Source organism: Sturnus vulgaris, chromosome 25 (genome assembly GCF_052056855.1).
Source record: "Sturnus vulgaris isolate bStuVul1 chromosome 25, bStuVul1.hap1, whole genome shotgun sequence".
Lineage (NCBI taxonomy): Eukaryota > Metazoa > Chordata > Aves > Passeriformes > Sturnidae > Sturnus > Sturnus vulgaris.
The window spans coordinates 6983413-7003828 of NC_142267.1; the positions used below are offsets into that span (position 1 = coordinate 6983413).

General features: G+C 54.2%; 2 protein-coding genes and 1 long non-coding RNA gene across 3 annotated transcripts in view; 2 read left to right on the forward strand and 1 right to left on the reverse strand.

The window, feature by feature from the left end:
* SDHB (succinate dehydrogenase complex iron sulfur subunit B) lies at positions 1-11741 on the forward strand. Its single transcript, XM_014888438.2, has 8 exons — positions 1-126; positions 2969-3093; positions 4362-4447; positions 7755-7891; positions 8279-8395; positions 10332-10433; positions 11000-11122; positions 11540-11741. The coding sequence occupies exons 1-8, from the start codon at positions 1-3 to the stop codon at positions 11615-11617; spliced, it is 894 nt and encodes a 297-aa protein (XP_014743924.2). The 3' UTR covers positions 11618-11741.
* Positions 10524-17624, reverse strand: LOC148221262 (uncharacterized). The gene is made up of 2 exons (XR_015808439.1): positions 14934-17624; positions 10524-12244 (listed from the first exon to the last, which is right to left on the reverse strand). It is a non-coding gene; the product is annotated as an uncharacterized LOC148221262 (long non-coding RNA).
* ATP13A2 (ATPase cation transporting 13A2) overlaps positions 12707-20416 on the forward strand; it is a 20084-nt gene continuing 12374 nt past the window's right edge. Inside the window, exons 1-7 of the mRNA XM_088178840.1 lie at positions 12707-12731; positions 17842-17915; positions 18135-18302; positions 18839-18897; positions 19144-19252; positions 19345-19424; positions 19936-20013. Of these exons, the coding sequence (XP_088034966.1) occupies positions 12722-12731; positions 17842-17915; positions 18135-18302; positions 18839-18897; positions 19144-19252; positions 19345-19424; positions 19936-20013 (578 nt within the window). The 5' untranslated portion in view covers positions 12707-12721. The remainder of the gene's footprint in view (positions 12732-17841; positions 17916-18134; positions 18303-18838; positions 18898-19143; positions 19253-19344; positions 19425-19935; positions 20014-20416) is intronic.

Here is a 20416-nt window from a genome sequence, read left to right on the forward strand (position 1 = left end):
ATGGCGGCGGCGGGGGCGCTTCCGGGGCGGGCGGAACTGCGCAGCGCCAAGATGGCGGCGGCCGCGGTCGGAGTCTCCTTGAGGCGCGGAGTCCCCGCGCGGCTCCTGCGGGCCGGGCCGCGGGCGGTGAGGGACCGCGGGGGCTGCGGGAGCTGGGAATGGAGGGAAGGGAGGCGTGGAAGAGACGGCCGGCGGGCTGCAGGGGTCCGGGATGGCGGTGGGAGAGAAAGGGGGTGAACTGAGGGGGAGATGGAGCTGGAAGGGGCTGTGGGGGAATTGAGGATGGACAGGAGGGAAGGGCTGGGAAAGGGGCTGGAGAGAGGGTGGGGAAGGAGCTGGCGGCAGGAGGAGATGAGGAAGAAGATGAGAAGAGTGGGTGGGAGAAGAGGAGGGGAAGGAGCTGTGGGGAGGGGTCTGGAGAGGGCCTGTGGGATCTGGAAGGGGCTGTGAGGGAATTGGGGTGCGCAGAGGGAAAGGGTGGGAGAGAAGGTGTGTGGGATTTGGAAGGGGCTGTGGGGGAATTGGGGTGGGCAGGGGGAAAGTTCCAGAGGGGCCTGGGGGGCTGGAGGAGGACTGGGGTGCGGTAACCTCTGGGAAGAGTGGATGGGAAAATGGGGTGGGCTGGGAGGGAATAGGATCAGTGGCAGAAGAGTTGTGGGATTTGGAAGGAATAGGGTCAGTGGCAGAGGGGTTGTGGGATTTGGAAGGAATAGGGTCAGTGGCAGAGGGGTTGTGGGATTTGGAAGGAATAGGGTCAGTGGCAGAGGGGTTGTGGGATTTGGAAGGAATAGGGTCAGTGGCAGAGGGGTTGTGGGATTTGGAAGGAATAGGGTCAGTGGCAGAGGGGTTGTGGGATTTGGAAGGAATAGGGTCAGTGGCAGAAGAGTCTGGGGTTTGGGAGTGGGAGGAAGGGGACAGGAGGGGCTGGCAGGAGAGATCCAGGATGAGGTGAAATATGGGAAGAATGGCCAGGAAAAGGGGGTGCTGGGGAGGGGCTGGGGGCAGCTGGAAGGGTCTGGGAAGGGTTTAGGGGGAAATAAAGAATGGCAGGAAATTTGGGGGGCGGTTCAGGAAAAGCTGGGGAAGAGCAGTGGGAACAGGAGTGTGGGGTAATCCTGGGAGAGGGGTGCAGGGACGGGAAGGGGAGCCCTGGAAAAGGTTGGGAAGGGCAGGGGGAACACTTTGGGAAAAGGTTGGGAAGAGCAGGGGGAACACTCCGGGAAAAGGTTGGGAAGGGCAGGGGGAACACTTTGGGAAAAGGTTGAGAAGAGCAGGGGGAACACTCCGGGAAAAGGTTGGGAAGAGCAAGGGGAACAAATTTCGGGGATATCGGTCTTGCTCCAGGCAGGGGGAGCCCCAGGATACATGTATATAAAAGATTAACTATAAATAAATAAAATATAAAATATAATATGTTTATATAGATAGATATAGTTGTAGATATTTAGATATGTGTAAATATATAAGTATTTTTGTAAATTTCTATTTTTGTAATTTTTATGTTTTTATATATATTTATCTAGAAATATAAATATATGTATTTGATATGTGTATATATGTATATTTACAGACATTATGTACAAACGTATCTAAGTAATGTATATAAAATGTACATAAAGATATACAGACCTAAAATATAATTAAATTATTGTGATTGCACATATAACATGATACACAAATACATGCAATTCATAAACACGTATATAAATACATGTAATTCATAAACACATACGTAGAATATATAAATTCATGCCTTATAAAATGCAATGTATACTTATATATATGTGTATGTATATATAAATACAAATATTATGTGTTCTATGTAATATGCACTGTATAAACACATAGAATATATGAACACACAGAATAAAATTTTAAACGTAATAAAGTAAACATAATTATATTATGATGACAGTAGAATATACAAATACATATAATTTATAAACACATATAATTTATGCATAAAATACACAATAAACAATGTACACATGTATACACAAATATATATATGTTTCTGTATATATATATATAAGTATTTATAATATACACTGTTTTATATAATAGATGTAATGCAATATATAATGTATAACTACATCGAATATAATAATATTATGAATACATGGAGCATACAGTGTAGACATGTATATCCACAGGCAATTCCAAACATATATATCATGTTTATATATAGGTGAGTGTAAATATATGTGTAGTATTATATTTTTATAGCTTTATATGTATGTGTGTATGTAACTATACATATATATGTGTGTATATATGTATGTGTGTGTGTGTATATATATATATATATATTGTATTTTTTTATGTATACACACATATCCATCTCTGTATCTCCTACTGGAGCCCCTCTGAGGCTGTTTCTCCCTGGATCCCGGGTGGGATCTGAGTCTGTTTTTCCCAGGATCCCGGGTGGGATCTGAGTCTGTTTTTCCCAGGATCCAGGGTGGGATCTGAGTCTGTTTCTCCCTGGATCCCGGGTGGGATTTGAGGCTGTTTTTCCCAGGATCCAGGGTGGGATCTGAGTCTGTTTCTCCCTGGATCCCGGGTGGAATCTGAGGCTGTTTTTCCCAGGATCTGAGTCTGTTTTTCCCAGGATCCAGGGTGGGATCTGAGTCTGTTTCTCCCTGGATCCAGGGTGGGATTTGAGTCTCTTTTTCCCAGGATCCAGGGTGGGATCTGAGTCTGTTTCTCCCTGGATCCCGGGTGGGATTTGAGGCTGTTTTTCCCAGGATCCAGGGTGGGATCTGAGTCTGTTTCTCCCTGGATCCCGGGTGGGATTTGAGGCTGTTTTTCCCAGGATCTGAGGCTGTTTTTCCCAGGATCCAGGGTGGGATATGAGGCTGTTTTTCCCAGGATCCAGGGTGGGATCTGAGGCTGTTTTTCCCAGGATCTGAGGCTGTTTTTCCCAGGATCCAGGGTGGGGTCTGAGGCTGTTTCTCCCTGGATCCAGGTGCTCCGGGAGGCGCACGCGGCAGCAGCAGCACCACGGCTGAAGAAATTCGCCATCTACAGATGGGACCCCGACAAGCCCGGGGACAAACCCCGCATGCAGACCTACGAGGTGGACCTGAACAAGTGGGTATCCCTTGGGAACGGGGCTTGGGAGCAATCCCAACTCCAGGGAATGGCTGGGAAGGGGCTGCTCACCTCTGGCACAGGGCAGCTCGTTGTGGGCACAGCCACAGTGGGTGTTATCCTGGGAAAAAGCAGATTTCCCTGAGCTCTTGTGAGGCTATATTCTCCTGCCTCACCTCTGTGCTGAGGGTGCCCCCAGTGCCACTGTCCCAGCAGGGAAATGTGACAGTGCTGTGACATCTGGGAGCCTGTCTGTCTCCCTGGGATGGGGTAAAGAGGTGCTGGTGGCTTCAATGAACCTGATTTATTTGGGAAGTTTGGGGGCTGCTGAAGAAGAGGGAGAGCAGCTTTTCCCATGGCCAGGTGGTGGCCTGGGGGGTGTCAGGAGCAGTGACAGGGGAAAGGGCTTGAACCAAAACAGGAGAGGTTTGGGTGGGATACTGGGAAGAAATTCTTCCCTAGGAGAGGTTGAGATGGGATTTTGGGAAGGAATTCTTTCCTATGAGGCTGGCACAGAATTCCCAGAAAAGCTGTGGTTGCTGCATCCCTGGAAGTGTCCAAGGAGCTCCTCCAGAGGAATCCACCCCAAATTCTTCCCTGAGCTCCTCCAGAGGAATCCACCCCAAACCCTTCCAGGAACTCTTCCAGAAGAATCCACCCCAAACCCTTCCCATACCTGCTCCAGAAGAATCCACCCCAAACCCTTCCCTGAGTTCCGCCAGAGGAATCCACCCCAAACCCTTCCCTGAGCTACTCCAGAGGAATCCATCCCAAACCCTTCCCTGAGCTGCTCCAGAGGAATCCACCCCAAGCCCTTCCCCAGAGCTCTCAGTCCCACCCAGTCCCTACTCAAAACCCACAAGAGCAACAGCTCTGTTTTTGGGGTGGCTTTGCCCCGGTGAATAATCCCTGGGTGGTGCCCTGGGTGTAAAATGACAGAAATTGTCTCCGAGTGTTGGTCCTCTGTCCCTCGTGACTCACAGGGACAGGCAGGGCTGTCACAGCCTGGCCCAGAGAGGGGAAAAGGGCCAGCACAGGTCACTGGGTTTGAGTTGGCTGAACCCTCAGTGATCAGCACAAGAGAATCTGACCCCCACGCTGCCCCTGGGCTGCCCTGCTGAGCCAGAGATCCCTGTTTGGTCCCTGGGATCGACACAATGAATGGCAGTTGATGAAAACCCTTTGAGGTTCTGCTGCGTGTGGGTGCAGGGGTCAGACCCTGAGTTTAGGGGCTCTGCAGGGTCAGTGATTTGGGATTTCTGCTGCAGGTGTGGGCCCATGGTGCTCGACGCCCTGATCAAGATCAAGAATGAGATGGACTCCACACTGACCTTCCGCAGGTCCTGCAGGGAGGGTAAGGACAGGACATTCCTGCCTGGAATGCTGCCTGTGCTGATTGTGAGACCCCCAGAGAGCTCAGAGCCCCCTCCCCTCCCACCTGTGGGGATAAAACACCAAAATGAACCAAGGTGTAAAACTCCTCAGAACCCTTCCCACCCATGGGGATAAAACACCAAAATGAACCAGGGAGTAAAGCTGATGTTGGGGTGTAATTACACAGTTCTGAGCTGCCAGCATCAGTAATTCCTTCCACAGCTCCCAGTTGTTCCAGTTTCTCTCCCAGTCTGGTTCATCTGCTGCCTCCCAGTGCGTGGGGCAATTCAGGGAGAGGTTGCAGCGGTGAAGCTGAGAGGGCAGGGGTGGAATGGGAGCAGGGGCTGTGCCAGTGCTGCTGTCGAAATCAGACTGGGTGGAACTGGAGAGCACGCAGGACTTCGAGGAACAGCTCCAGGAATCTACTCCTTGGACCTTTGGCCAAGGCCAGGGATGGATTGAGGAAAAGGGCACTGGTGGTTTGAGGTTGTGGTTGCTTCCAAATCTGCTCTGGGGCTGCTCTCAGACTTTATTTCCCTGGGAAAAACTCCTGATCCACGGGTCATGCTGGGTGCTGAGCTGTGGGATTGCATTCCTGGCTGGAATGACCCTGGATTAGGGTCATGCTGGGTGCTGAGCTGTGGGATTGCATTCCTGGCTGGAATAACCCCAAATTAGGGTCATGCTGGGTGCTGAGCTATGGGAGTGCAGCGAGGGAGGCTGCTGAGCTGTGGGGTTGCATTCCTGGCTGGAATGACCCTGGATTAGGGTCATGCTGGGTGCTGAGCTGTGGGGTTGCATTCCTGGCTGGAATGCTCTGGATTAACAGGTGGGTCTGCAGGCAGGGGCGGTCTCAGGGCAGGTGGTGCCTGGGGATGTTTTGGCTGGGATGGGAATGGAAAGCAGCACTCCCGAGGCAGCTTTTCCTCTGGAATCTGCACAGCAGGGGCAGGAATTGCACACGGAGTGGGGCTCCCAGACAGCCAAAACTCTTCCCAAGCTGGAATTCACTGCCCTGAATATTTTCCCTGGACAAGACAGATTTTCAGGCCGGGCTGGTTCCATCCTGCCCCTTCTGTGGCACCCCCGATCTCACATTCCTGCTCCCCTCCCCAGCTGCCTGGAAAATACTTGGGAGCCTTTCTGCAGTGGGAGGAATAGCCTCGTGGCAGTGCCAGGCGCTGAGACACTGTCAGAGGTGTCATTTCATCCATTTGTTGGGCTATTTTTGTGCCCCTGCTGCTCTCACCTTGGGGTGAGTTTGGGGTGAGCTCCCTGGGAAGAAGCTTCTGCCTTCCTGGGAGAAGTGGGGTCCATTCCTGAATATCAGGGATGATTTGGGTTATTTATTCCCCTTTTGTGAGGAGAGGCTGTGGGAGCTGTTTATTCCAGGGGCCTGTTTATTCCAGAGATGAGGAGGCTGAGAGGGTGTTTTGGCTTAGGGCAAATTCGGGAGAAAACTTTTAAAGGGGTTCTTCTAGAAAACAAATTGAAGCAGCCCCTTTTGTAATTGGTTTAGGAAAAGATCTCTTCGGAGAGAGGCGGAAAAAATTGTTTATTTAATAGGTAAAGCAGTCTCTAGCACAAAAGAAATGAACAATACTAAACAGTAAAACTTCTCATCGCTCCAAAGGGGTGATAAATTCAGAAAGTCTCCTTTGTGGGTTGCAGCTCAGCTTACTTAGTCTGCCATTAGTGTTTTTGGAGTTGGGAAATGTTGTGGCCTAGGCCAGGCCTTGGTGGGCTGTAGGTGTGAGCTTCTAGTGCTCTTTTGGGTTTTTAGTCTAGAATAGGTTTAAACAATTAAAAAAAAAAGAATAGGGAACTTCTCTGCTTCAGCATGTTAAAAACTAATGAAAAGCAAAGGAGAGTTCTCTGCTGCTGTCCAGTGCAGACAGCACAGTCTGTGTGAAGGATGAAGGGAAGTAAGTGCATCTCTGATAACAAACTCTGCACTTCTCTCTCTTTTCACTCCTGGAACCAGTCTTAAAGTTGTAGGACTTAATATCCAGCACAAACAGACCAGATGATCGGGGATACAAACGTCATAAAGTCACCCCAGGACAAAGGGGATCCCCTCAATCCTCACACATATTTCCAGGGGATGGTCCCAGGCTCTTCCCAGTGGTGCCCAGAGTCAGGACAAGGAGCAGCAGCCACAAATTAACACACCAAAATTCCAGCTGAACGTTTGGAAAAGGTTCCTTTCCCTGGAGTGGAACTCCAGCTCCAGCTTTTAGAGGAGAAAAAGGGTAGAATAAGGTTTGTGAGGGTTTTGTGAATTTGCTGTCACTTGGATCCATCCTGTGACCCCCAAGGGTTTGAAAGGAAGAACAGTCTCAGCCTGGACTCCAGGTTTTGAGGAAAAAGGGTACTGGGCACTTCCTCTGACCACTATTTCTGTGAGTAGCAACATTTTTGTGGGTTTACTACAGCTTGGATCCATCCTGTGACCTCCCAGCACGGAAAGGAAGGACAAAACCAGGCTGAATTGTGGCTTTTGGGGTTGGGCAGTGCCCAGGGGAGGTCCCAGATCTCCTTCTCTGGAGACTCTCGAACCCCTCTGGACACATTCCAGTGTCACCTGCTCCAGGGCTGGACTGGATGATTCCTAGAGGTCCCTGCCAGCCCTGGGATTCTATGGCTGAGGAAGCTGCAGCAGTTTCCCAAGTTTTAATGTCATTTTTTTTGTTCTATTGGGTTTTTTTATTTTTTATTTACTTTACGCCTGTCTCGGCTCCCACTTCAAACCCGAGAGTGGAGCTGGATGTTCTTCCCTCCCCGGATCACACCCAAGCCACCTCATTTCCTTGTTGAAGTTAAAAAATATTTGGCCCCAGTGGCAAATTCCAGTGTTTTTCTCATTTAGTGTTTTGTGGGAATGACCGTGGTGGAGTGAGAGGGGGCTTTTTGGGAACCTGGTGGATTGGGAAGAGGTTTTTTGAGACCCTGGCAGGTTGGGAAGAGGTTTTCCAGGACAGGTGACGACACTGAGAGAACAAGAAGGGATTTTTTGGGATGGGTTAGGACCCTGGTACAGTGAGGTTTTTTGGGATAAGTGAGGATCCCAGAAGGTTGGGAAGAGCCCTTCCAGGAGGTTTTCTGGGACAGGTGAGGACCGTGGAGGGTTGGGAAGGTGTTTTCCAAGACCCTGGCAGGTTGGGCAGAGGTTTTTTGGGATCCTGGTGGATTGGGAAGAGTCGAGCTGAGTTTCTCCAGGACAGCCCAGGGCCGTTTTAGAGGCCAGGAGGTAAAATCCCACACTTGGCTCTGCTTTTCCCCCTCAGGGATCTGTGGGTCCTGTGCCATGAACATCGCTGGGGGCAACACCCTGGCCTGCATCAAAAAAATCGACAGTGACCTCAGCAAAGTCACCAAAATCTACCCCCTGCCCCACATGTACGTGGTGAAGGACCTGGTTCCGGTGAGTGCAGCCCCTGTCAGGGCTGGAGCATCTAGGGGACAGCCTGGGGTGGGGACTAGGGCGTGGCAGGTGCCACCAAGGTCAGGGCTAAGTGTCCCTTGGGTGGGTCCCAGTGACTAAATTTGTCCTGGCCTGGAATGTGGCCGGTTTGGGGAGGGAATGCCACGTCCTGGTCGGGTGTTCAGGTGTAGATTTGGGGTGAAGCTGTGCCAGGAGGGGATTTAGGTGGGGTACTGGGAAGAGGCTCTGCCCTGAGGGTGGGGCTGAAAGGAGGGGTCAGGGCCCCAGGGCTTGGGCAGCAGGGTGGGTTTTGGGGTGGATCCAGCTGGGGATATTCCCTGATTCTCCTCAGCCCCAGAACCAGATACCTGTGTTCTCCTGCTCCAGGACCTGAGTAACTTCTACGCCCAGTACAAGTCCATCGAGCCATACCTGAAGAAGAAGGACGAGTCCAAGGAGGGCAAGCAGCAGTACCTGCAGTCCATCGAGGACCGCCAGAAGCTGGTCACTGCCATTTCCTGTGCTGAAACCCCTCCCAGAGCAGCCCAGGGTCACACCTGAGCACTCGGCACCTTCCCGTTGCCAGAGCCACTGCAATCCTGATCCCAGAATGGGGGCCAGGGTCGCCGGGATGGGGGACAGGGCCCCAGAATGGGGAATAGGGGACAGTGCTCCAGGATGGAGGACAGGGCCCCAGAATGAGGGACAGGGCCTCGGGATGGAGGACAGGGCCCCAGAACGGGGGACAGGGCCCTGGGATGGGAGACAGGACCCCATGGTTGCTGGATCAGGGCAGAGAGGTGAGATTGCCAGGGGCCTCTGATCCCATTCCCCCTGTCTGCCCTGTGAAATTCCAGGCTGGAATAATCCAGTGGGGAAAGGCCTGGCTGTGCTGGAGTGTCTGGCCCTGCTCCCAGCTCGCTGGGGTTTTGCAGCCTGGAAAGCTCCTGGGAAAAGCTAAAGTGCAAGATTTGGGGTGTCTGTCTTGAGCAGGGGGATTTCTGAGGGGATATTTTTGAGCTCTTTGAAAGGCTGATGGTGTGGCCAAGTTTTGGGGTGGATTTCTATGGCTGCCACAGGGATTAGCAGCAGATCAGGAGGGATTTTTCCTCTGAGCTGCTGGGATGGATTAATCATTCCACGATTACCAGCTCAGGCTGTCCCTGCTCCGTTGCAGAGGCACCAAATCTGCATTTTGTTGAGAGAGAAGTGAATGTGAACTGCAGGAAGAGAGGCTGAGCAAAGGGCATTCAGGGGAACACTGGAAGTGACATCCCATAGTAGCCCCAGGGCTGGTCAGGCTGCAGGAATCTCTGTGCAGAGGCAGCAGTTTGTTCTGCACCACTTCCCAGCTTACCTGATCCCTCTGGGAGCTCTGAAGGGACTTTCCTGCCCTCCAAGGCCTTTTCTCAGCCAGGTGGGAACAAGGAAACTGAGAAGCCACACCTGGAAACACACCCACAAAACTGGCTCTTGAGCCCTGTTCTGGAATTCCTGTCCCTTTGGGATCAGCCTGTGTGCAGGAGAAACTTGGATTTGGCTCAAAAATTCCTTTAAATCCTCGATCCTTTGGAGTGCTGCAGTTAAAAATCAGATCTGGAGTGCAGAGATGGAGCTCTGCCCTCAGTGCTGGCAGCTCTTCCCAAAGGCATGTTAAGAGCTGCTGGGAATTCTGGCACCAGGAATCTTCCTATATTCAAACTTTCATCTCAAAATAACTTTCAGTAATGTGAATTAAGCCAGGTTGGGCTCTGTCTGTGGGAGAAGTTGATGGGCCACAAGGAGGCTCGGGGGACCCTGAGCTCCTCAGTTTCCTGTCCAGGATGATTCCAGCAGGAGTGAGCAGAGCTGCCTGAGTCACTTCCACATGGGACCGAACTCCTCCTGTGCCTGGAAAAAAACCTGCCCATGAAAACGGGGAAGTGATCCAGCACCAGCCCTGCTCCTGTGCCCAGGGTGCCCTCGAGGACAGGCTGCACCCTGAGCTGGCCCCGAGGCTGCTGGGCAGACTTTGCTCTCCCTTCTCTGCCAGGCACACCCACTGTTCACTGGGGACAAATCCATGCCTGTCCTGGCAGGGACATGCTGGGGAGGAGGTGGGAGTGCAGGAGATCCCAGGGCAGGGAGAGGGGCAGGGATGCAGGAGAGCCCAGGGCAGGGATGCAGGACAGCCCAGCAGATTCCCCTTGCTCTCCAGGCTGTGCCCTTTCCCTGCTGTCCCAGATCCTGGTTCATTGTGTGGGTCCTGGATCCGTAGAATAGCCTGAGCTGGAAGGACCATGGGGGGCAGTTCCTGGCCCCTGTCTGGAAGGGTTAGGATTGTTCCTCTCAGGAATTGCTGCCCCACAGCAGCTCTGTCTCACATAGGGGCTGATGGGGGGTGGAGCCCCTGTGTCACCTGCCCTGCAGTGACATCCTGCCGTGTCCACTCCCCTCACAGGACGGGCTCTACGAGTGCATCCTGTGTGCCTGCTGCAGCACCAGCTGTCCCAGCTACTGGTGGAATGGGGACAAGTACCTGGGCCCTGCCGTGCTCATGCAGGTGAGGATGGACCCTTTGTCACCTGGCTGGTGTCACCTGGCCAGTGCTGATGGCTTGGAATGTCTGCCTAGAACAGAGGCCAGACAAGACTGAGGGAATAAAATGGGTCTTTATTGAAGGCCTTCCATAGACACACCATGGGCTGTCAAAAGCCTCCGAGGTTACACCCAAGATGGTCACGAGTTTTTCAGAAAATTGTAAATTTGGTCCCTTTGCATATCAGGGGTTAACCCTCCAATTAAAGCTTCAGGTAATGAAGTCATTTACTCTCACTTTGCTCACCACAATTCATTTTGTTTGTACTTTTCGGAGCCTGAGGCTGTAGGGTGTCCTTGAGTTTCAGGGGAATTGTTTTGTCTGCCCAAAACGGGAGAGCAGCAGGTGACAGGCTGTGGAGTTCAGAGCGAGGATCAGAAAAACTGAAATCCTAGGGGATCACTGTAACCCAGCCTGGTGAGCAGGGTGTTGCTGAGGTTCCTGGCCGGGTGTTGCTGAGGTCCCTGGCTGGGCAGGCTGACCCTGGCCTGGCGGGTGTTGCCGAGGTCCCAGCCATGCTGTCCCCCCAGGCGTACCGCTGGATGATCGACTCCCGCGATGACTTCACGGAGGAGCGGCTGGCACAGCTGCAGGATCCCTTCTCCCTGTACCGCTGCCACACCATCATGAACTGCACCCGCACCTGTCCCAAGGTACGGCACAGCCGGGGCACGGCTGGCACGGGGCACGGCACTGACGGGACCAGGGCTGGCATGGGGACACGGTGACACTGACACGGCTGGCATGGAAACAGGTCACAGGTCATGGTGGCACTGACATGGCCTGGTCAGGGCACGGTGTTTTGGGAAACAGTGCTGGGCACCTGCTGTATCAAATATTTCTTTGAGTAGGAACTCATTTGTGATTTTATTGTGCCTTGGATCCATCCTGTGACCTCCCAGGGTTTGAAAGGAAGGACAGAACCAGCTGAATTCCAGGGTTTAGGGGGGATAAAGGTGGAATAGCAGCAGGTTTGCAAGTTCACTACACTTGGATGAGGAGGGGTGGGGGGGGGGAGGGAGGGGAGATGCTGGAGCTCCCCCAGAGACACTGACTGACCCCTCCCGCAGGGGCTGAACCCCGGCAAAGCCATCGCTGAGATCAAGAAGATGATGGCGACCTACAAGCAGAAGGCAGCAGCTGCGTGAGGGCTGAGTGACCCAGAGTGACCCTGCAGTGACCCTGAGTGACTCTCACACCTGGCAACTCCAGCAAGGCGTTACCTGTGCCAGGTGTTACCTGTGCACCTGCAATAAAGGCTGTAAAGAACAACTCCATCCTTTATTGATCCTTTATTAATCATTTCTTAATTCCCTTTGTGTAACCTTTTACCATCCCAGACCTCTTGGTGCTGGGAGGAGGTGGGAGGCTCTGGAAATCCTGGGATTGGCTGGCAACAAGGAATGGCGGAGGGACCTGGAGCCTGAACTCCCCAGACTGAGGATTTGGAACTCCCGGGGTGCAGGATGGGGCAAAACCCCAGGAGCGGATCCACCAGAAGTGAGGTGTCCTGTCCTGCCCCATGGCATCCTGATTTTTACTCCAAATCTTGAAATGGGACTTTTTGGGGTTGAATCCTTCTCTTTTCTCCAGAACAAGTGCATTTTTTTTACCTCCAGGTCCCAGTTCCACCAGGAGTGACGTGTTCTCTTCCCACCTCCCTGGGACCCTGATTTGTACTCCTAAGGAAATGGGATTTTTTGGGTCGAATCCTTCTCTTTTCCCTGGTATTTTAACCTCCAGCTTTCTCCAGTTTGGGATGTTTGGAGCACGTCCTGAGAGTGAGAGAAAGGAATTGCTTCAGCTTTGCTGATGAATTCATGAGTTTCAGTCTGAAGAATTCAAACCTCTCAGAAATGTGATGCTGCTCCTACTGAGGTCACTGGGACGCCACTCCCGGGGTGTCACACCCCGGGTTTGGGGTGCGAACCCCAATTCCCAGCATCCCCCGGGGTGCAGATTCCAATTCCCAGCACCCCTCGGGGTGTCACAGCTCCGGTTTTGGGGCCTAGACCCGAATTCCCTACATCCTCTGAGGTGTCACACCCCGGGTTTTGGGGTGCAGACTCCAGTTCCCTGCATCCTCTGAGGTGTCACACCCCCGGTTTTGGGGTACAGACTCCAATTCCCGGCATGCCCCGCCGTTTCCCGGGGTCGCTGCCCGGTTTCGGGGTGCGGACTCCAATTCCCAGCATCCCCCGCCGTTCCTGGCCCGCCCTTTCCGGCGGCGCGCGGGGCCGCGGGGCCGCGCCATGAGCTCAGGTGAGGAACCGGCATCGGGACCGGGATCGGGATCGGGGATGGGATGAGGGGTCGGGATCAGGGACCGGGACCCCCCGAGGGCCCGGAGCCCCCCGAACCCCCAAAGCTCCGCCCGGGTCTCCCGGGGCCGCTGTAGCCCAGCCCGGGGGGGGCGGGAGCGGTGCGGATCCAGGGCCATTTTTTCCTATCTATTCCCATTTATTCCCTTTTACTCCCATTTATTCCCACATATTCCTATTTATTGCCATTTATTTTGATTTATTATTTTGCCTTCTAAAATTTTGCTCTTTTAATTGGCCTTATTATGCTTTATTTTTAAAATTTTATTTTCTTCTGTTGCCTTTTTAAAAATTTTACATTTTTCTTTTTTTAATTTTGCTTTAATTCTCTTTATTATTCATCTTTATTTGACTTAATTTCATTTTATTTTGCTTTTTTGCTTCCTTATTTTGCTTTCTTTTCTGGCTTGTTTTTTTACTTTCGCTTTTTTGTTTTATATTTGGAACCATTATTTTGCTGTAGTTTTGTTTCCAACTTTGTTTTTCTGCTTTTTAATTGTGCTTTACTTTGCTTTTTTCTTTTGCTTTGTTCGTTTTTTCATTTAATTTCTCTTTATTATTTTCCTTTTGGTTTTTTTATTTTCATTTTTCTCCTCCAATTAATTTGGCTTTGGGTTTTTTTGCTTTATTATACTTTTTTGGTTCCTTTTCTCTTTTATTTCACTTTATTTTGCTTTTTTATTTTGTTCCATTTCTCTTTTATTTCACTTTATTGGACTCCACTTCCCTTTTTTTCTTTTGCTCCACTTCCCTTTTTATTTAGCTGTATTTCCCTTTTATATTTTGCTTTATTTCGCATTTTTATCCCAATTTCTTTCCTGGTTTCCTGGCCCCTCTCCCATCCCGGGACTCCGGGTGGGATCTCCTGGCTCCACATCCCTTGGGAATTCTGGCCCTGGGAATGCAGCCGTGGATCCGAAGAGGAAAGGAATCCCGGGAGGGGCTTTGGGATGCTTCAAACCCCAAATCCTCCAAAATCCCCAAACTCCAAAGTCTCCAAACCCCCCAAATCCCAAATGCCCCAAATCCTCAAAACCTCTAATGCTCCAAATTCCAAATCCTCCAAACCCCAAAGTCCCAAATGCCAAACTCTCCAAACCCCCCAAATCCTGAATGCTCCAAATGCTCCAAACACCAAACTCTCCAAACCCTAAACTCTCAAATCCCCCCAAACCCTCCAAAACCCCCAAACCCTCCAAACCCCAGACTCTCCGAACCCCAAACCCTCCAAACCCCAAATCCTGTAAACTCCAAACCCCCCAAACTCTCCAAATCCTCCAAACCTTATCCCCTCCAAATCCCAACTCCCCCAAACCCCACAGCTGGATCCCCTCTGCCCTCCCAGAGCTGCTTCCCACGTGTGGATCCCTCCCATCGGGGTCATGGAGCACAGGGTGGGTTTTGGGGTCGCCTCTGGGATCCCATCCCGGAGCGATCGCAGGGTTTTTTCCGTGGATAAATGGTGGAACGTGGTGCTGGGTGGGAAACAGGATCTGTCCAGGCCGGGATTCTCATTTCCAGGGAATGGGGAGTGGCGCTGCCCAGTGACCTTCGCCCCTTCCCTGCTGGATTTGCCGCGCTCAGCACGGACGTTTCTTCCAGGGCGTGGGGGGATCCGGGGGTTCCATGCCTGTGTGGCCCCGCTCAGATCCCCTGGATCCCCTGGGATCCCCTTTGCCCATCCCAATCCCGATCCACAGCCGCAGCACTCGGGGGTCAAAGTCCCGCTTTTTTCCCCTGAGTTCCTTCATTTAAGGATTGCTGGAGGTGTTCCCATCCTGGTCCCTCATTCCCAGCGGGAACGCCGGGAGTGCAGCCCCCTTTTCCCAAGGGAGGGAGGAGCCCTTATTTACCCGAGACTGGGGGAAATGTGGGATTGGGATGTGAACCCCCTGTCCTCCCGCTCGCACCATGGTGTCCCCCAAGCCGAGATGTTCCAGGCACTTCCCTCCAGGTTGGCAGCTGGATTTGGGCGCTGGGGAGGTCAGGGCCAGGGAGCTCCCCCTGTGCCAGGAGGGTTGGAATGCCGGGATCTCAGCTGGCTCACCGGCACACGGCACAGCCAGCACTGCCCTGCTCCTCTTTGAGGATCTCTCCCAAAAACCCAAACTGCAGCCGGTGCTGATGGGAGTTTATTCCTCACCTGTCTCAAGGGTTTGATGCCTGAGCGTGGATTTCCCAGCACTGGGGAGTCTGAATCCCACTTTCCCATGTCCCCACCTTGGATCAGGCCCATCTCAGCCGTTGTTCCTTCAGCACAGCCTTGGGCCATTTTACCGGGAGGACCCGACCGTGGTCAGCCACGTTTGCTCCGGCGGGCTGGGATCGGTTCCCATGAGATCTGTGGGAAGGGCAGGAGAGTCACCAGAATCTCATCCCAGCCCCATGCTCAGTCGCAGGATCTCCCATCCCAGAGCCTGAAGGCTCTGGAAGTTCCTCCTGGGTGCAGTCTCACCCTCCATGCCCAAACACTTCCTTACGTTGTCTCTGCCTCCTGGCTTTTGCCTTGTCCTGATTTTCTGTGTCCCCATCTCCAAGGGCCTGGATTGGCCTTGTCAGCACCAGTGGTTGGATGCCCCAAATGCAGTGATTGGAACGGAAACTTCCATGGATGGCGTTTCCTGATCCTGTGTGCAGCTTCCAGCCCATGTGGGTGGGTGGATGGATCCATGGAGGGGTGGATCCCTGGATGGACAGATGGATGGTGCTGCCCAGGAACCATCCAGCAGGAGCCATGGGAGCAGTGAGAGGTCTCTAAGCCCCCGTGGGGTTTGTTTGCTTCCAGAGAGGGGCTTGGGAAGGGCCAGGGTGGCTGGGGGAGCTGCCTGAGAAGTCTCTGGTAGCAGCATCCGACTTTTCCGTGGGCACCTTAGCTGGGGACAGGACTCTGACCCAGATCCAAATCCTGGGACGAGGACCTGGCTTCCCCAGCTGATCCCCAGCCAGTTCTTGGATCCCGATCCCATCCCAGCCTCCAGCACTGCGCTCCGGAGTCGGAAGGTTCATCCCTCCTGCCAGGATGTGCAGTGGGTGTGGGAGCATCCAGAGCCGTCTCTTCCCAAACTTCCTCCCGACAGGACAGGGCAGGGCCTGGACTCAGAGCCAGGCAGCTGTGGGGCATTCCAGGTGGGATTTTGGCCGTGCAAATCCATCATCATTGCGGGATCTTGGCTCTCGTCTTCCCCGGACAAGCCGGGCTGGTGCATCCTGAGCCCTCTCCGGGATTCCAGCCTGTCCTGGCCGTTCTCCTGCTCCTAATCCCTGTTTTAGCGGTGGAGAGGGAAGCAGAGAGCAGAGCTCTGTGCAGGGTTCCGGGGAAATTCCCGGGATCCGGAGGCGGAGAAGGCACATCCCGGACCCCCCGCGCCGTGTTTGCCGACAAGGAGTGGCCTCGGTGCCGGGAGCGCGGCTGCGGCGGAGCCGGGCACGGCCGCGGGGGAGCCGGGGATGGCGGCGCTGCCGGTCCGATCCTTTCCCGGCCCATCCCACCCTGACAGATCCCAGCCTTCCTGACCCTTTCCCAACCGATCCCTTCCCGACTGATCCCATTCTGATACATCCCTTCCTGGCCGATCCCATCCCCACCGGGAGCGCTCTCGACAGGATGCGGTGGGGTGAGTCAGTGCCGGGGCTTTTCCTCACCTGCCGGGCTTTAGGAACAGCCGGGATGGGAGCGGGAGGGTAGGAATCCCACAAGAACTGAGCTGGAATTCCACAGGGCTAGAATCCCTACGGGGACGGGGCTGGAATCCCTCGGAGATGGGGCCGGAATCCCACGGGTGCAGAGCCACTTGGTTCCTCCCAGAAAAGACAGGATAATTCACTTAGGGGCTTCCCATTACTCAGAGGCTCCGGGAAGGGAATTGGGCTGTTTTCAGGTTGTTTGGATATTTTCTCCCTCTCCTGCACACCTCGGGAAAAGCCCTTGTGTGAGACCCCCTGCCCCGTCCTTGGGAAGGGCAGCACTCCCGGTGTCCCTGCAGCTGGAATTCCCACTCTTTGCAGAATTTGAGGCTGGTACTGGTGACAGCTGACCCTTCCCTTCCTTTTCTTGGCCCCTTCGACAGCTTTTGTTTTACTGAACCATCCCTTAGGCTCATCCCCCAATTCCTCCCCTCCAAACTTATCTCATGGAGCGCCACCAGCTGCGGGAGCTGGACATGGATCCCCCCCACCATAGGGAATGGTTTTAAGGAGCAGCTTTTATCCCCTGCAGAGGAGCTTTGGGGTCAGACAGGGAGCAGCAGGAATCCAGCCGGGGCGGTTTTTCCAGTGTAAGTCCTTGAGCCACTCTCGGTGGCCTCCTGGAAGCCAACCCTGGCCCAGGCAAGAAATATCCACGTGTTTCAGGAGTGGGAACAGCTCCTGGCTCTGTGCTTGTGCCACGTGTTGCCTCCCCACTGCTGATCTGCGATCTCAGCCTTGGGAATGCCGTGACTCCTATTCCATCCTGGATTCTGGGAATGAGCAGGTTCAGTGACTCCAATTCCATTCTGGATTTAGGGAATGAGCAGATTGAGTGACTCCTAATCAATCCTGGATTTAGGGAATGAGCAGGTTCAGCTTCAGGCACGGAGGGTGATGGTTGAGATCCCACCTGGGGGGATCCCAGGGATGATCCCGGGGGTGATTCCTGATCTCAATTTCCAAGGTTGGGCTTTGGGGTGCAGCAGAGCCCGGCGGGAATTGGAGCATGGTTAAAACCGGGAAATGCCAATTTTTTGTCCACCAGGAGCAAACCTAGGGAGCAAACAAGGAGCAAACGAGCTGGAAAAGTGTCAGGGAGAGCTGGCCTGGCTCCAGCCCAGCTCTGCTCCCTTCCCGTGCCCGCTGAGCTGCTAGGGTAACGCCAGAAATCCGGGGGCTGCTCCGGCGTCGTCCCCGTGACCATCACGTGCCCGGGAGGATGACAGGGTGGCAATCCCGGCTGGATGGGCCAGGAGCCACCACCTCCTGCTGGGACTGACCAGGGATGGCATCGTCAGGAGCCCGTCCCCGGGGATAGCCAGCCCCTCTGCTGAGCCTTCTCCATGTTTTTTGTGGATTTGCAGACAGCAGCCGGCTGCTGGGGGCCCGGCGCCCGGGCTACGGGACGCTGCAGCCGGACACGGACCCGGCCCGAATGGTAGGTCCGGGCTGGGGTGGTCTCCCACACCGAATCCCGGTGCTTCCCACACCCCCAGTGCTGCTTTTCCACCCCCTTGGTCATCCCTGCCTGGTCAGGCCGGGATTTTGGGAATTTGGGGTTTAATGGTTGGTAATCAGTTTGAGCTGATTTTGTGACTGAGCAGCTGGGTGCAGGTGAGTGATTCCCAGTGATTCCCAGGGGTTCCCTCTCCTCCAGGAGGTCACGGGCTACCAGCGCAGGACGTGGCGGGTGCTGCTGTGCCATGCGGGCTCCGTGCTGAGTGCAGGGCTGCTCCTGCTGCTCTTCCACTGGAAGCCGAGCCTGGAGGTGCAGGCCAAGTGCGAGCCCTGCGCCCTGGGCCAGGCAGACTGGGTCATCATCAGGGTGAGTCCCATGGGACCCCGTCCCGCATTCCCAGGCTGGGGTTCTGAGGATCCAGGTGGATTCTGTGGGTCCAGGGTTGGATTCTGTGGGTCTGGGTTTGGATTCTGCCAATCCGGGGTTGGATTTTGTGAATCCCGGGTTGGACTCTGTGGGTCTGGGGTTGGATTCTGTGGGTCTGGGGTTGGGCTCTGCCCCGGGTTCCCAGCAGGACCCTGGGAATGTTCCCTCTCCTTGTCCTCCTGCCAGTGTCTGGTATCTCCTTCCCTCAAGCATCGGATTATCCAGGAATTTATAATTATTATTATAATTCCTAGAATTGTCCCATTCCAGGAGTTGTTACTATTCCTAAAATAACTACACATTTTCCCCTTCCATCCCATCCTACTTGGCTTGGAATTTCTCTTCACTGTCCCCAAACCTCAGCCACCATCTTGTGCGGGTGGCCAGGCCATTCCCACGCTCCTGGGCCTCTGGAAGGAGCTGGGAATGCCCTGGGTGCTCCCAGTTTTCCCTGCCAGCCCATCCCTGTGTTTCAGGACCGTTTTGGACAGTGCTTCACCACCAAGGTGCTGACGGAGCCGCTGGGCGAGGCCGGGTGAGCCGGGCTCTGTCCCTGCAGGGTCTGGGAGCCACTCCTGGTTCTGAGGGGGGGGTGGCTGTGCCCGAGTGTCCCCTGGCTCTGGGGGACAGTGGCAGGGCAGGGGCTGATCCTGGGTGTCCCCTGGCTCTGAAGGAGGGGTGGCCGTGCCCGAGTGCCCCCCGGCTCTGAGGGACAGTGGCTGTGCCCGGGTGTCCCCTGGCTCAGGGGCACCGTGGCTGACCCCAGCTCCCCCCTGAGCAGCCTGGAGCAGCTCCCCGGGGCCCAGCAGGACCGCAGCAGCAGCGTCACCGTCACAGTGCCAGATGAGGACGAGAGCCGTGACACCGTCCAGCTCCACGACAAGGACGAGGTGGCACCAGCACCTTCCCCACCTCCAAGGCCTCTCCCTGACCCTGGACACCCCTCTCATGCATGCCTGGTTTTCCCATCCCTGTCTGGCAGAAGAGCATCCTGAGGTATTACCTGTTCCAGGGAATGCGCTACGTGTGGCTGGAGCGGCGGCAGGCCTTCTGCAGAGTCAGGTATTCCCCGATCCCGGCATTCCCGGCATTCCCAGCTCCCCCCGGACCCTCCTGCCCCCCCTGCCTGGAGAGGAATTGTTATGTCTGACCTCAGTGGGAGAGCAGCAGCTGACACTGAAGTTTAGTATGTGGAGTTTAGAGTTATACAGTGAAGAACTGCAGGATTAGAAATACATAAAAAACATAAAATCTAAAATCCTGAGGCATCACTCTTGGCACTCGCTGGCCTTCAGAGCCACCCCCAGTGCCCTTGGGACATTCCCAGGCACGGGCAGCTGGCCAGGGCGGTTTGGCAGAGCTGGGCACTCGGACTGAGCTGCTTTTGTTGCCTTCCCTTGGCAGCTGCAGGCTGCAGAGAGACCAGGGGACAGGGCCAGGGGACATGGCCAGGGAAGGGGGCCAGAGAAGGGGCACTGTCCCTTTCTGAAGGGCTGGGTTTGTCCCCAGCCCTTGGCCATAATCTGTTCTCGCTGGCTCTCACTCGCCTTCCCTGTTCTCCTTTGCTCCCCAGCGTCCTGGACGAGGGCTGGACCTGCGCAGAGCTGCACCTGAGCCGGGCCGGGCTGCACCAGCAGGAGCACAGCACCAGGTGGGGGCTGGCAGCTTCCTGGGAAGCAGGGACAGGGCTTTTCCAGGCAGCAGGAAATCCTGGAGCTTTTCCAGGCAGCAGGAAATCCTGGAGCCTCAGCTCTCTTTCTCTCAGACCCCAAACTGCTGGGTGGGATGGGATTCCTGGGGTTGGCTGCTCTGCATAACCCAGCTCCTCACGGAGGTCTGGGCAGCACAAGGGGCCCGTGGGTTGGAAATGCAGCTTTTCCCAAGGATAAAACTCATTCTGTGTCTTTTATCAAGGATAAAATGTCTTCTCTGTCTTTTCTCAAGGATAAAACTCCTTCTCTGTCTTTTCTCAAGGATAAAACTCCTTCCCTCATTTCCCAAGGATAAAACTCCTCCTCTGTCTTTTCTCAAGGATAAAACTCCTTCTCTTTCCT

Bases quoted from the DNA above. Each gene is read 5' to 3' on its own strand.
- SDHB (XM_014888438.2), top strand. From the start codon at position 1: ATGGCGGCGGCGGGGGCGCTTCCGGGGCGGGCGGAACTGCGCAGCGCC. The intron at 7,892-8,278 runs GTGAGTGCAGCC...CTCCTGCTCCAG, and splicing joins TGGTGAAGGACCTGGTTCCG to GACCTGAGTAACTTCTACGC. The intron at 11,123-11,539 runs GTACGGCACAGC...CCCCTCCCGCAG, and splicing joins GCACCCGCACCTGTCCCAAG to GGGCTGAACCCCGGCAAAGC.